The sequence below is a fragment of the Melozone crissalis genome, unplaced genomic scaffold (genome assembly GCF_028551555.1).
Source record: "Melozone crissalis strain CALT ecotype California unplaced genomic scaffold, PUWL_Pcris_2 ptg000017l_1, whole genome shotgun sequence".
Taxonomy (NCBI): domain Eukaryota; kingdom Metazoa; phylum Chordata; class Aves; order Passeriformes; family Passerellidae; genus Melozone; species Melozone crissalis.
In genome coordinates, this window is record NW_026535795.1 from 12598938 (window position 1) to 12614179 (window position 15242).

At 49.7% G+C, this 15242-nt stretch overlaps 1 protein-coding gene across 5 annotated transcripts in view; it reads left to right on the forward strand.

The window, feature by feature from the left end:
- CBFA2T2 (CBFA2/RUNX1 partner transcriptional co-repressor 2) overlaps nucleotides 1–15242 on the forward strand; it is a 59393-nt gene that overhangs the window by 37307 nt on the left and 6844 nt on the right. For all 5 annotated transcript variants that reach the window (XM_054274741.1, XM_054274743.1, XM_054274742.1 and 2 more), the window contains exons 2-7: nucleotides 6408–6551; nucleotides 9619–9860; nucleotides 11392–11481; nucleotides 12168–12349; nucleotides 12972–13225; nucleotides 13854–13939. In XM_054274741.1, coding sequence (XP_054130716.1) covers nucleotides 6408–6551; nucleotides 9619–9860; nucleotides 11392–11481; nucleotides 12168–12349; nucleotides 12972–13225; nucleotides 13854–13939 — 998 coding nt within the window. The remainder of the gene's footprint in view (nucleotides 1–6407; nucleotides 6552–9618; nucleotides 9861–11391; nucleotides 11482–12167; nucleotides 12350–12971; nucleotides 13226–13853; nucleotides 13940–15242) is intronic.

Below are 15242 nucleotides of genomic sequence, written 5' to 3' on the forward strand. Positions count from 1 at the left end.
GCCATAAACCCGAGCTAAACGGGGTAAAAATAGGCTGATCACATGGAGTGGAGAAATATCTGTGCAGGGACATGAGTTACCCACTGGCACTGCTGCTGGAGTAGCATCTTGGCCAACTGCATGGCATGGAGGAGGAGGATGGACAGGGACCTGCTGTGACCAGCCCTTGCTGGTGACCTGGTTGTGCCACACGCTCGTGTCCCCCAGTGCTGGTTGTAAATCACCTTTTGTTGACTCGAGCAAAGAAAAACCTCTAGAAACCACCCCACAGGCAAATAAATGTCAATATTTGTAGAGAGAAGTCATCCTGACTACAGACCTCCCAGTGTTTCACTCTCCTCCAAATTGGGACAGACCCAACCATCCTTTTTTTCTGAAAGCTGCTGTGTTGGCTGCCTTGTTCCTGATGCTTATCTCCCCTCTCCATCGCTTTTTGATGCAGCAATGCTGCAAAAAGATAAAATATTACTGCTCCCTTGACGATGTGATTGGAGTTTGAGCTTGGGGGAAGCTGTCTGGAAGCAGGTGAGGAGGGAATTGCAGTAAATGGCATCTTCTGGAAGCCTGAGTAATGATGCTCTTGCTTTGCATGTAGATCACCTCTCATCTGCATGCCTTGGAGAACTGCAAAGGTGCTCTACAGATGGCTTAGAGCCATCAAGGGGAGGGAAAGGCAACCTTGGAGCGGAGGAAAGATGTTAATAAAATTTAAATGTAATTCTTCCCATTTCTCAGTTCCTAAATGTGAAAAATATTAGCTTGGTGGAGACTGAAAACAGATGGTGAGCAGTTGGAGCAGATAAGCATGTTATTCAAAATAAACATTCGCCAAAGCTGGGGAGGTGGCGAACCATATTTCATTTCACCCTATTTACATTATCAGGTCAGGTTACACTGATGCTGCCTCTCGTCTGCATTCAGATGATCAACAGGGACCCTGTGAGGAGCCAACTGCAGCACATCCTCCTCCTCCTCACTGGGGATGTCAGGGCTGGGCTGGGGCGGTCCCTGGCCTGCCCTCCAGCATGAGGCATGGAGCTACTTGCACAGTATGGAACAGTTTGGGTCACAGGGGGCTGTTAAAGGTCTGGCCCTCCTTCTTTTCCCTCTTTCCAGTGGCCTCTCTATCCATTTAGCCAAGTTTGGCATTGCTCTATCTAGATCCATGTAAACAGTGGGGGAAGAAGTTCCCAGGACTGTTTATAGGAAGGGCTCGTTTTGCTGACTTGTAGGTGCTCTCTAATTCATGCCTCTAGCCCAAGTGCTCACCTGAGGTGGCAGGGCCAGAGGAAAGAGAGGTGTGGCTGATCTCTCTTGTTTTGAGGGATGTTTTGGGGTGGGTTGGATCCCCTTTGGGGTGTCTGTTTGTCCACTGGCTCTGGAATAAGCTCGGACCTGGCTCGTGGGTGACCAAAGAATTTCTCCTGCTGGATCTTGACTCTGGCAAGGCTGACTTACCTCATAACTGTTGCTTTTAGCTCTACTAACAATTCTGCTGCATCTGAAGCCTGCCTTCTGCAGTTTTCCTAAAACCCTCTGATTTTATAGATTGCCACAGACCTGACCTTGGCTGTTGTTACTGGGACAGTTCTCCAGTCCCTTGCTCTCAAGAGGTGGGGATGAATTTGGGACTTTTAACTTTTTGAGGTTAGGAGAGGCTGTTTAGGTTGTGAATATGTTCTGCCTGTTCCAGATGAAAGTTGAAAACATTTGCTTTGATTAAACTACTTCTTTGTGTCTGAAATCATGACATGATTTCCCTCCTAAGACTGAACCACTGGGCAAACCCTTGTACACAGCCTTTTACTCAAAAAACATCTTTCTTATTTACAGCTTTGCAATATAACCACTTAGTGGTAAAAATTTTGTTGACAAGGTCTGATTTTGAGCCTGTTCAGTGTCCTGCAAGCTGCCAAAGGGAAAAGCAAACCCTTACCTGGGCATAGCAGGGCTGTCTCATGCTTAATGTAGTTTTCTCTTATTTCTTCCAAGATATTTCACTGTTTGACTTCTACAGAAAGCTGGGGAGCTCGAGTCTGGCACATGGCTTGGTGAGACACAGTTCTGACTCTTTGCAGCTTATTTACAAATGACAGCTCCAAAATCACTCCACAGTTCATCCTTCCTCCTTAACTGTCATGCCACAGAACCAAGGGGAATCCTACCTGTGCATCAGGAATGTGCTCTCAGGGGGGTGACTGGATTAAATTGTGCCCATGCAGACACTGCAGTGTAAATTCAGATAAAGCATCCCCATTTTCTGCTCTGTAGCAGTGGCTCTCCCTCTCTTCCCTTGGTCTCAGCAAATCCATGGCTCTGTCAGGGAATCTAGATCAAGGCTTTCTCTTGAGCAGAGTGGAGCACCTCCTGGTACTGCCTTGAATTATATTTTGAGCTTTGGGAAGAGGATGAGGAGGAGACAATTTGTGTTTGTCTGCCTCACTGTCACTCTTTTCCAGTTCCTAATCTTGCTTTTTTGGGGAAGGTAACATCCAGTTCTCCTCAAGCACTGTTTTTCCTTCTTTTTCATCACTTAGTTTATTCTCTAATTGCCAAAGGAATTTAGGGATTAATTTAAATTCCAGTGTAGTTGAGATACTCCCTAACTTGTTGCTGTTTTTTTTTTCTTCTGCTTTTCCTTTTTCTCAAGCCCACAGGCATGAAGAGATTAATAAAGCAGTTTCTTTATACAGTTTGTAGTGCTAGTAAATGCTGAGGTTACCTGTCACAGCAACACTCTTTGTACTAAACACCATAGGTGGAAGACTTCTTTAAAGAAAATAAATAGGATGAGATCTGTCTGGAGCTGGTGTTGAAGCTGCCCCTCTGAAATGTGCTCAGAGAGCTGGGAATGCAGGAGTGGGACCTCTCTGAGCATCACTTGAGACCCCAGATTTTTTCTTGGCCTCTTCTCTCATTGTCTCACTTAGCTCTTTCTCCTCTCCAGAAAGAAGAAATCATCAGCTGCACTTAATCCTGACATATGTTCCTTTTTAATTTGTTACGCCAGGATGGCGACTGGAGCAGCGGAGGGAATCTGGTGCACACGGACAGCCAGAGCAGAGCCAGATGAACCCAGGGCCTTGCAGCTTGTCAGGGAGGGAGAGAGGGAGGGCTCCAGGTGTACTCACAGCCCTGGGGCTTTCTGGGCTCTTGCACACCTGGGCTCCTTAAATGGGCCACAGGAATATCTAGGGCAGGAGCACAGGCTGCTCTGTGCTGCAGCTGCCCGTGCCCAGCTGAGAGCTGCAAATCCACCACTGCTGGGAGGAGATGGAATTCCTGCATGGAGCCAGGGCTAAAACAGCACCTCCTTAGGTTGTGTTTTCTCTGATTCCTCTTCCCATGGGGAATTGCAGTGTGTCTGAGGTTGGGAAAGCAGCTCTCCCACCCAGTGTCCCCATCACTGCTGCCTCTGTCCCTGCTCACCTTGGGCAGGTCCTGGTGCAGAGCTGAGCACGTGTCGCTGCAAACTTTGGGCATTTGGCAGCTTGACAAATAAAGTGTTGTGCCATAAATATGTCTGGCCTGCTCCTGCAGGCACTGCTTGAGAAGGAACAGCAGCATTTGTGTTTCTGAGCCAGGTAAGGTTTGGAAGGAGGAGTTCGTGAAGGAGAGCAGTGCAGTGTTTCCAATTTGGGCAGGTATCTTGCTCTGGTGCTCAGAGCATTCAGGCATTGACAACAATTATTCTTGTTAAGATTATCATCCAAAGTCTGTGATGGCATTTGACTCTTTGGGTGAGTGACACACCTGAGTGACTTGCATGCTTTTTGAGGAGCATCTCTGCACCCTCCCTGTGCAAATGGAGGCAGCACTGAAAAGCTGCTCTTGGGTGAGCCAGTAAATATTTCTGAGTGGTGGAAGTGAAAGAATGAGTCCAGGAACTCAGTCTTTCTCCAGGGAGCTGCTCACTGGCTCAGTTTTAGCCCCAGGTCAGCTCAAGGCTGACTCATGCCCTTGGTCACAGCCTGGTTTGCTCAGATGATTCTCATTAAATGGACATGTTTAGGCTAAAAAAGGAGAGCTTCAGAAAGATGGTTTTTATCTGCATTTATAGATGCCCCAGGTCATTAGCAGGAAGCTTTTAAATTTAACAATCCTGTTTGCTTCTTGTCTGTTGGAGTGGGCTTGGAAAGGAAGGTGTTGGCTTCTTGTGGGCTTCAGTTTTGGTGTCTGACACAGTAGCTGGTTTTATTATGCGGTTATAAATTCCATGTAAAATTTATCTCCCTCTCTGTAAATTAACCAAATTAGTTCTGCTCTCTTAATGTGCCCTAGGAAAATTTTAGGAAGGAATAGGAGGAAAGTTAAGGATTTCATGCTCTCCAGGGTATGGCAATAAGCAGATTGGGTGTGTACACCTGGGAAAGGGGGTTTCATGGAAAGAGGGAGGAGAGAGCAGGTGGGTGACAATGGGACCTTGGATGGTCACTGGGCAGCTGACACTGAATTCTGGAGAGGCACAGTTAGTGCTGTTTTGATTGAATAATTTGGGTCATTTAGCAATGTGTCCCTTCCTTGCCTGAGTGAGGGAACTCAGCCTTTTTGTGGTAGAAATACCCCTAACTCTGTGTACAAAATTTCAGTTTTGCTGCATTTTTTAGAGAGCAAAGAAAGTCATGGTGTTTCCCCTGCTCTTGCTGATAAACTCCCCTGCTGGAATAGGTGCCTGCATGTATAAATGATGTCCTGTTCCTACATCAATGCATGGTTATTCATCTGAATATCACATTCATGCATGGGAATGCCAGGGAGGGTCTGCACATCAGGGTTCAATTGTATGGAAGCTGGGCCACATGTACAGTAGTTTGCAATATGGGATTAATGTAGTTATTATAAGTTAAAATTAAAAGTGGTTTCCCATGGCTTCAATATCTCCCCTCTTCATGAAAGCAAAGTCTGGAATTTTTTTCCTTTTCTTGAAAGCAGGTTTAGATAAATGAAGACACAATTGTTCTGGGATGTGGGTTTTGTAGCAATTCCAACCCAAGCTATTCCACCTGTACTGACAGGGCGGGAAAACATGGATTTACAGAGTGTATCATCCCTGCTCCTCCTTCCTGCAAACAGCAGAAAGAAATGCTGGGAATAACAAAGTTCATTTGTTACCTCTCTGGCATTCCCCATGACTTGCCATAAGGAAAATAAATGAGGCAGCTTGGTGGCAGAGCAGGTGCTGGGGCTGACAGAGCAGATCCCAGGCAGCAGCACGAGGGCTCAGGTGCCAGTTTGTGTTTTCTCTGCTCTCAAAAGCAGCGTTTTTGTTGTTGGGAGTCAAGAAGTAGCAGGTTTGGGCTGTATTTCAGTGCAGAATTTTGCCACCTATTCAGCGCCCTATGAGAATACAGCATTTAATCGTTTGCCTGGGCTCAAATCTGAGTTTCTTGCAGCTGACAGAGATTGGTAAGAGCTGTGGATAACAAATTACATGGTAATGGTCCCAAGCCCAGCTTGCAGCACTGGAGAGGTGGAAGTTGGGTTGAGCTCCCTCACAGCCTGAGCTGGGGTGCAGCTGGGGACCTGGCTGTGTTCCTGGGGGGACAAGCTGCTCACATCTCGTTAGTGAGTTAATTGAGCAAGGGAGGGCCAGCTTGAAGAGCAGAGAGTGGGGACCATCATCTCAGAGGGGTGATTCTTTGGGGTCATGGAAACTGGAGATGCTGGCAGTGCAATACAAAGCACCCCTGGACTGGGACTGGCTCCCACGGGATCTGTGCTTTGGAGATCCTTAGGCTTTGTCTGCTGAGCTGTCTGCACTTGAAAAACCAAAAATACCTGAAAACACCTCCCAAAAAATAAAAACCAAACAAAAGCATCTCACTATTAGATTAGGATGTTTCTTCCTTTTTGTCTTGTGAAGCTGATCCCTGCCATTGGAGCTGGGAATGTGGTCCCACTGTTCCCCCCAAGGCTGCAAAGGAAGCTGCAGTTTGAGCTGGTCATAGATTAGACACCAGAGACTGCACACAGCAGGGGGGATGTGAGTAGCTGATATCAGCTCATCTCTACAACCCCAGGCCCCTTCCAGTCACTTCTGGCCAGCCCAAGTCCAGGTTACTGCCTGCATGGCTCCCAGAGATTGTGATTCCTCTGGAAAAGCTCAGCAAGGTGTTGTATCAGAGAGATCTTAAATGGGGGCAAAGCAAATCGACAGAAACACTTTGAACAGCATCTTTGGACATGAGGGGTGAGGAGATGGAGTCAGGAGACTGGGATGGAGAGCACAGACACCACAGACACGACCCTGGTGCCTGTCCCCAGCTCGGGGCCCTCCAGAGCAGCATGGGAGCCTTGCGTGACTTCCCTCAGCTCTTATCTTCACCCTTGCACTGTTCCCGGCGTGCTGGGCGGGGAAATGCATGTCAGGGACTGTCACTAAGCCTTGCCACCTTCTCTTGGTACAGTTGCTGGTGAGAAGAGGGTGCCAGTGATGCCCGGATCGCCCGTGGAAGTGAAGATCCAGTCCAGGTCCTCTCCTCCCAACATGCCGCCGCTGCCTCCCGTCAACGCCGGCGGCCCCCGGCCCGTGTCCTTCACTCCAACTGCACGTAAGCCCAGTGCTGCTGCTTGTCCTGGGACCTGCTCCAGCCAGCAGGGAGGGCTCTGCTCCGAGAACCCACTGGGATGTCCCAGCCATCAGCCAGGGCACTGCGGGTGATGCTGCCTGGCTGTGTGGGAGGGGGGACCGGGGCTTTCCTGCAGTTCTGTAGTGCTTGCAGGACATAAAACAGGCTGTGTAATCCCCCTTTGCCCCCCTGCCTGCTCCTGCCTTGCTCCTGGTGCTGCCTTGAGTCTCTCTCTTTGCAGGTGCAGCCTTGATTTCCACCATAAACTCCTTAAGAAATTGAATCTTTTATCAGGTCAGCTTCAAGCGAGCCAAGAGCTGGGCTTTCCTCTTTATCTTTTGGAGGAGTTAATTCCCACTCTGCTGTATCTCACTTTGCAGGCAGCATTCCTGCAGCTGAGATTAGAAAGTTTTTCATTTTTTTAATTTCCCAGCCTTGAAAATTCCTTGCTGTCCATCCATATTCTCTTTTTTCCATCTTCTCTTTATAATCTTTCCTATTAAGCCACAGTCAGTCCTGATCCTGCCCAGCTGTAGCACAGCCTTGCACCCACTTCTTCTAGCTGAGTGTTGCTCAAAGGTGACTCCATGGATGGAAAGGACCTTCAGCCTTTTCTTACAGCTTAAAAAGGGTCCTTTTTTTCCTTCTTTAGCCAACATTTAAGCCATTTAATGTCTTTTTAAAGGCATTGTTCCGGAGCAAAGCTGCTTTACTTTGTTGGTCATGGAGTTATCTGACCCCCACACATGGCATGTACATATTTTCCATGCTCTCCTCACCCTTTTTCCCTGCACAGAGTGTTCCCTAGCTGGTTCTGTGTTGCTGTGCTGTCCATGACAGTGTCTGGGCTATCTCAGAGTTCCATGCTGGCACTGGGGTTTGGAGATTTCCAGCCCAGCCTCCTGGAGGACACACTGTGATGTGCTGGCAGCAGCACTAATCACTGGGTTATCCCGCCAGACACATTGTCCCCATCTTTATGTGCTCAGGCGTTTTTAATGGCTCTCCTTTTGCTCAGGCAGAAAAAGACCATTAGCAAAGTGACAGAAATTAATTTTTCCAATGAGGATGCTTGGCACGCTGTTAAGGGCCAAGAAGCCTGAATCTGCTGATTGCAGATGACTTAATTGGCTCTTTCCAAGACACATGAGAGATGTGACCTGTGGTGAAGTTCATTCTTGCTTTTTCATTTCTCAGTTGCACCAGAGGGTCTTGGTCACTCAGTGGGGGTGTGACCTGCCCTGGCTTGGGCAGGTGAGGTGGAGCAGTTGGAACAAAGGGATCATTAACACAGGGTTGGAGAAACAGCAAAACCTTTGACTGTGTAGGAGCTAAGGCAGAATTTAAGAGTAGCTTTAGATGATGATTTGTTCCCATGAATTTTATCACCCTGCTGTCCCCAAACCAGCAATCCCACTGATCGTGGTACACTGCCTGGCTTGCTGCAGCACTGTTCTCTCACCTGGCAGTCAGGATGCCAGCCCTGCTGTGTGGTGTGTGGTGGAGCAGGTCCTGGTGGTGAGCAGGATCAGATAAGTGCCAGCTGCCCTGCGGTGGTGCCGTTGGCAGAGGGTCAGGAGGGCTGAGCCCAGAAAGGCAGAGCGCGGTTACGGGGCCGTGTCTAACTCATCCCCCATCCGCCAGCATCCCCTGCTCCCTCCTTGGCAGCCTCTCCCCAGGGTCCCCCACAGCCCCAGGGGTGGCTCACAGCCCCTCTTTCTCCTGAGCTATAAATAGAGCCCATTGCTCTCCCCAGGCTTTCATCTGAAAGAATAAGAGGAAGTGAAATAGAGAAGGGGGAAAGCGCCTCGGTTGTGGCCGCCGGAGAGCACGGAGCTGCTCAGCCTTTGCTGTTTGAGAGGAGCTTCTCTTGGCAGCTTCACCCTATCTGTAACCCTTTTATAGTGAAATAAAGGCCTTTATGAGTAATTTCCAGAAAGGCCTTGCCTTTCACACAGCTCTGGTGTACTCTGTGGAGCTGTACCTGTGGGTACATCCTGATGTCACTGTTGTTTGCTGCTTTCTGAGTGGGTGTGAAAAGCAGGAGTTTTTCAGGTTGCTTTGCTCCATAACAAAAGGCATGAGCTCACACTGCCTTTGTACCTCCATCCTCTCAGTGCTGGCCTTCACCTTCATCTCATCATCTGTCTGTGAGGGCTGTCACCCTTGGTTGGCAGGAACCACCTTTGTTGGTCTCTGTAGCTTTATCTTTCCTTGCATCTTAACTGACTCTGGTTAAGTTTTCCTCCTGTGCTCACCACGAAGGTCCAGGTGTGTGGAGCCTTTCCAGCCTCCGACCCTGGCATGCCCCAGAGTGGTTTAACTGTTCAAGTACCTCCTGTCTTCTCTGAAAAACCCCTCACTGAGTTCATCAGGATTTGGTATGATCCTTGTGAAGGTGCAGCAGAAATTTTGGCATCTTTTCTAGCAAGTTTCTGCTCCTCCCACAGGCAAGGGGCAGCTCTGCCAGGTGGTTTCAGGCCTTCTCTGAACACCGTCACTTGAAATGTTTTTTATACCTTGTGGCCCCCTTGTCAGCACTTAAATCATAAGAGATTCAGGACTGGGTTTTTAAGGATAAGCCCTGTGGATCAGCTATGACTCTATTTCCAATCATGTATTTTCACTCTGAAATTCTGGGTTTATACCAAGCTGGGGCCCCAGTGCACAGCTGCTCATCAGACAGGGCTCAACATTGCACAACCACAGCATGGGGATGTCAACAATTTATCCTAATCCCTTGCTGAGTTCCCAAACTTCCAGCCCTTCAGTCTGTTTCAACATGCTCACCACTTACAGGAGGCAAAGTTGCAGATGGGACCAGGTTGGAAAAAAACAGCTGTGTTTGTGAAACTCCCTGTAAATCCCCAGGGAGGGATGGCAGGCACAGGGCAGACTCTGCCAGCCTTCCTTGGGTGAGATGGAGCCACCTGAGCTGCCCCTCAGCAGCAGCAGGAGCCTCCTGGCTGGAGGATGGATCCACTTCAGCAGCAGGTCTCAGGGATGTGCCCTCCTGGTGCTCAGCATGGCTTCTGTCTCCCCTTTGCAGTGCCCAACGGGATCAACCATTCCCCCCCGACCCTGAACGGGGCCCCATCCCCACCCCAGAGGTTCAGCAACGGCCCTTCCTCGTCCTCCTCCTCCTCACTGACCAACCAGCAGCTCCCAGCCACGTGTGGGGCCCGGCAGCTGAGCAAGCTGAAGCGTTTCCTCACCACCCTGCAGCAGTTTGGGAATGACATCTCACCGGAGATCGGGGAGAAGGTCCGGACCCTCGTCCTGGCACTCGTGGTGAGTCCTGCACCATCCCAGGCTGGCTGGCTTCTCCCAGGTCCTGGACACAGTGTTTGTTTGCATCTTTGCTGGGCCAGATTCTTATGTTTGTGGTTCCTGAGAAAATGAATTATTTATTTTATCTTTGCTGTGTTTCAAAAAGCTGTTGGTCCAGTGGCTTAGGCACGAGATTGTGTGCAGGAATTGGGCAAAGCCTTTCTGTAAATCATGGAATCACAGAATGATTTGATTTGGGACCTTAAAGATCATCTCATTCCTAACCCCTGCCATGAGAACACCCTTCAAACCCAAATGAACAGGTCTTACTGCAGAATTGTATCCAGTGTTTGCATTTCTACAGAATAACTGGGAGAAATGCTGTTCAATGCTGTTCAGACATGATACTGCACATGCTTTATAAAGGCATGGAGTGACAGGACAAGAGGGAATGGATTTAAACTGAAAAAGAGGAGGTTTGGATTGCATATTAGGAAGAAACTCTTCCCTGTGAGGGTGGGCAGGCCCTGGCACAGGGTGCCCAGAGCAGCTGTGGCTGCCCCTGGATCCCTGGCAGTGCCCAAGGCCAGGCTGGACAGGGCTTGGAGCAGCCTGGGACAGTGGAAGGTGTCCCTGCCATGGCAGGGGTGGAATGAGATGGCCTTTAAGGACACTTCCAACCCAACCCATTCTGTGACCTTGGACTGAGGCTCTGGAGCTCTGGGCAGCTGTGGTCCTGTGGAGCTCCTGCAGTGATCTCTGCTTTTTGACACGTTTTATGTTGAGGTTCAGCCCTGAAGGGAGCTAGACTGCAGCAGCCTGGAGCATTTCTGCTTCCAAGGCAAACCTGAGTCTGTCCATGTCCTCTGGGTCACTCCCAGGACTTAAGCACTGGATGTCAAATGCTGCTGCTGCATTTATATAGCATATTTCATTCCATGGATGCAGGGTAGTGCCTCAGCCTACCCTTTTGGGGAGGGAAGGAGAAGCTGTCCAGGTCCCTTTGGCTTTTGTTCTCACCCCAGATCGTGCTTGTTGCTGCAGGGGTGAATTTTGTACACGCAGATTATCAAATGCTGCTGTCCCAGGCATTCCTCAGCCTAAGCAGCCCCAGGGGAGGCAGGGCTGGACCAGAAGAGGACCAGAGTGAACAGAAGGCTGCTGAGACTCCATGGATAGGTTAGATGAGGAGAACTGAAGGGAGGAAGGTGTGCAGTTCTGAGCAGCTGGGATCAAAGCCTGACTCTGCACAGCCTGCCCCAGCATGCAGTAGATGCCAGCTGGGTCCTGCTGCCCTGGAGTCAGCCTCTGCCTCCCACTCTGGAGCTGGGGGAGTGCTGAGCCAGGCAGTTCCCACCCCTCTCCTAGTGCAGCATTCCTGCTCCACTGGCCTGAGCCTTGCTGGCTGCATCCAGCAGGATCCAATGCAAACACTGTCAGTCCTGGAGCAGCAGATGCTGTCTCCCTCCCAGTTCTGTTCATTTGGAGCCATTTCCCACATGTCTAAAAATAAGAACAAATTGCCATTTCATTTCTTAATTTCTTTTCTCAGAACTCGACGGTGACAATCGAGGAATTTCACTGCAAGCTGCAAGAGGCGACCAACTTCCCCCTGCGGCCATTTGTGATCCCCTTCCTGAAGGTGACAGGGAGCTGGTGGGGCTTGCTGCCACTCTGTGTGCCTGCCTGTGCCTCCTGGCACTGTGACATTGCTGCGAGAGCTCTCCTTGCAAGCACCACAGCAATTCTGCTGGAGCCCAAGACAGACTGCACAGAGCTGGCCGTGTGGGACTGGCTGACGTTGTGCTGTATGCCACATATGTCTGCTTGTGTGCTGGAGATAAAGGAGGCAAAGCAAGCTCCATGTGGCAGCTTCTGAGCCTATAATCTTATTTGCAAATGTTCAGATCTAGAATGTTTGAAGTGCTGGCACACGGAGTCTGTCTGGGATGGTTAAATCACAGAATCACGGGGTGGTTTGGGTTGGAAAGGACCTTGAAGCTCATCTCATTCCAGCCCCCTGCCATGGGCAGGGACACCTTCTGCTAGACCTGGTCCTTCCAAGCTCTGTCCAACCTTGCCTTGAGCACAGCCAGGGGTGGGGATTCCACAACACCTCTGGGTAACTAGATGCTGTAACACTTGGATTTTGGGTCCACCAATATCAGGCTCCTGGGAAAATTCAGCTAAATCTGGCAGTGCAGACATCAGGAGCTGGGGGATCCTGAGTGGGGGTCATGGGTCACAGGTGTTACTGCTCTGAGCTATTAATGAAAGCCAAACCTTTTGGAACAGCTGCTGTAACCCAGCCCTGTGCTTGTTTTCCAGGCCAACCTGCCTCTGCTGCAGCGGGAGCTGCTGCACTGTGCCCGCGCTGCCAAGCAAACGCCCTCCCAGTACCTGGCCCAGCACGAGCACATCCTGCTCAACACCAACACCACATCTCCTGCTGACTCCTCTGAGCTGCTCATCGAGGTCAATGGCAATGGCAAGAGGCACAGTCCAGACAGGTGACAAACAGCTTTTGTCACTCTGCTCAGTTGTTGAAGTTGTGACTTCTGTTTTATCTTTGCTGCTGACAAAGCTTTAAGCAGCATCTAGGATCTTATCACTCCCAACAACAATTCTGGCTGTTCTGAGACTTCAATGACTGCTTCTACTGCACTATGAATTCAGGTTGGGTTCCTCTTTCAGGCAGTGTGTCCCAGAGGGACTTTTGGGTAACACTGAAAAGACTGAGCCAGAGAGCTGAGCAGTTTCCCACCCCCAAGGCAAGGAGCGGAGGCATTGGCAGGGCTGGGAAGGATGTGCTTCATTTTCACCACGTTTTATTCCAAGATAAAAGTTGTTATGCAATTATGTGGAGCATGCCTCAAATTTATAAAAACTGTGAAATTTTAATTTGGTCATGCTCAGAGAGATGAATCACAACACTGAAGCATCCTGAACCCTTTTCTTTGACGGGGTCACTTTGTGCGTCGCCTCACAAATTGAGCGCATTTGTTTGAGCTCTCTGCATTTACCCCGTGGTAAAATCCTTGCTGCCCAAACCCTGCTGATTCCAAATCTGCATCTTTCTGAGTACATGTATGGGATGCTAAGGAATGCCTGTCTCTGCTGGTGTGATTGCAGGAGGGAAGACAGCAGCTTTGAGAGGGAGCCGCTGCCGACAGAGCCTCCGGCCAAGAGGGTTTGCACCATCAGCCCCGCGCCCCGGCACAGCCCTGCCCTCACCATCCCCCTGATGAACCCCAGCGGGCAGTTCCACCCCACCCCACCACCCCTCCAGCACTACACCCTGGAAGATATTGCCACCTCCCACCTCTACAGGGACCCCAGCAAGATGTTGGAGCACAGAGAGATCCGGGACAGGCACGGCGGGCTTGGTGAGAGCCTGGAGGGTTCCTGGTTGAGCTTTGGTGCTGGTCTTTGCTTGGTCACTCGTATCCAAAGATAGTTGATGTTGGTCATGTCCTCACAGCTGGGATTTTAGGGAGTTCAGAGGAAACAGCTCCCCATGGGGAGTTGCAAACAGAAAGATTGAATGTTTGTATTTCCCTGTATGAAGGCTGGAGGAAGGACTTAGTGTGTGAGTTGGGTGTAGCCAACCCAGCAGGCAGGAAGAGAGGACAAGGAAATAGAAATTAACTTTTCCAAGATCTCCAAAGCAGGAGAGTAGAGATTGACCCCCTGCCCTGTTTCTCCAAGGGATGTGTGGGAGGTGCATGATGTTTTTCCAACACAACAGCCTGAATCACAGGCTCTGAGCTGCTGTGGGTTTATAACAGGAGAACCAGCTCCACAAGCAGGTCAGAGCTGGAGCCACAAGTGGATTGTAGCAGACAGGGATAAAAAAGCACCAGCATGGAATTACCCCTGTAGAGCTGCCACCTGGACATGTGTTTTAAAATCCCAGCTATGTGGAGCTGGAAATAGAGCTCTTTATTCTTGCTTTGGGGCCACTTCTCTCTCCACTGGCCCATCTGATCCCCCTGTGGCTGTGTGTTGTTGCAGGGCTGAATGGAGGCTACCAGGACGAGCTGGTGGATCACCGCCTGACGGAGAGGGAGTGGGCGGATGAGTGGAAGCATCTCGATCACGTAAGGAGCTGCAGGGGCTGTGGGAAGCTCTGTGGGAAGCAGCAGCCCAGCGTTCCACCTGCTCCAGTTGGTGATTTCCTTGTTGATACCATAGCCAGGTTCTCCTGGTGGCTGGTGGAGGAACAAGCCACCACAAGCAGGTGGATGGTGGGGAGGGCTGAGAGGATCTGTAGCACTTTCCTGGCAGGTTTCCTCTGTGGTCAGTGGAGACTGAAATTGGTGTGGCTGAAGTGTCTAGAGCTGGGGAGCTTCTCCTGCAGAGCATGGCCAGGTGCTGCCATGGCTGGCTGAGCAACCAACCCCAGCTTTATCCCCACTGGGATCTTTCCTGCCCCAGCCCAGCACAAGTGCACAGATGCACTTAGTGCAGTCAGGATATGGACTTACAAAATAAGTAAACCTATCATTACTGTATTTTAAGACTTTTTTTCCCTGAGGTTCCAGCCTTTTATGGACCAAAAAAAGCACCAACAGCAAGACCTGGTGCTTCTGGCAGATTTTATGCTGAGCTTTTTCCTTCTGAGCAAGGCAGCTCCTCCAGGCACTTCACTGCTGTTTCTGTCAGAGATGGGATTAAAATTCAGCTTTGATCATAAATGCAGAGAGACCTCACGGTTTAAAGCTAATGGGTTTTTTTGAGGGGATGGTGTTGGGGTGGAGCAGAGGCTCTGTAGCTGAATATTTGGAGTTGGACTGTGACTCTGCAGCAGTGACACCAGGATCATAACCAAATCCCATAGGAAAGTGGTGGGGTTTTCCTCTCCACTTTTAGGAGCATGTCCTGGAGGTGTTGAGCTACCTCTTTTGGTGACCCTACCTAGTGCTGTGCCCTTGGGCATGACACCATCCCAAATCTTGGGAAACCACCTCACACTTGTCTCATCTGCCTGGTATGGTTCCTCCATGGTGAAACCTGTGATGATTGAAATATGATTCTCTTCGAGCCAGCTCTTGGAGATATATTTCACACCAAGATAGCTCAGCTACCTTAGAAGGCATAAAATCAGCTGGATGGCTTCTGTGGCAGTGTTGGAAACAAAAAGGTTTTAATAAAAGGCCAAATAGCAAAACTCTTTACAGAGAAAAACCAATCCAGGTGCAAGAGGCCCTCCTGCCCCTGGCAAAACACCCCACAAAAGCCATTAGTTTATTTGTTCTCTTCTTTTTCTAGTATTAGTTTATCTTTTCTGTTTCTAGTATTTCTCTGTATTCTAGTATTATATCTAGTAATTGCTCAGGCAGGACTTTTTGCCTCCTGTCCAGTTAGCTATCCTAAGTTTGAGGTGAAGTCCCCCAGATCCTA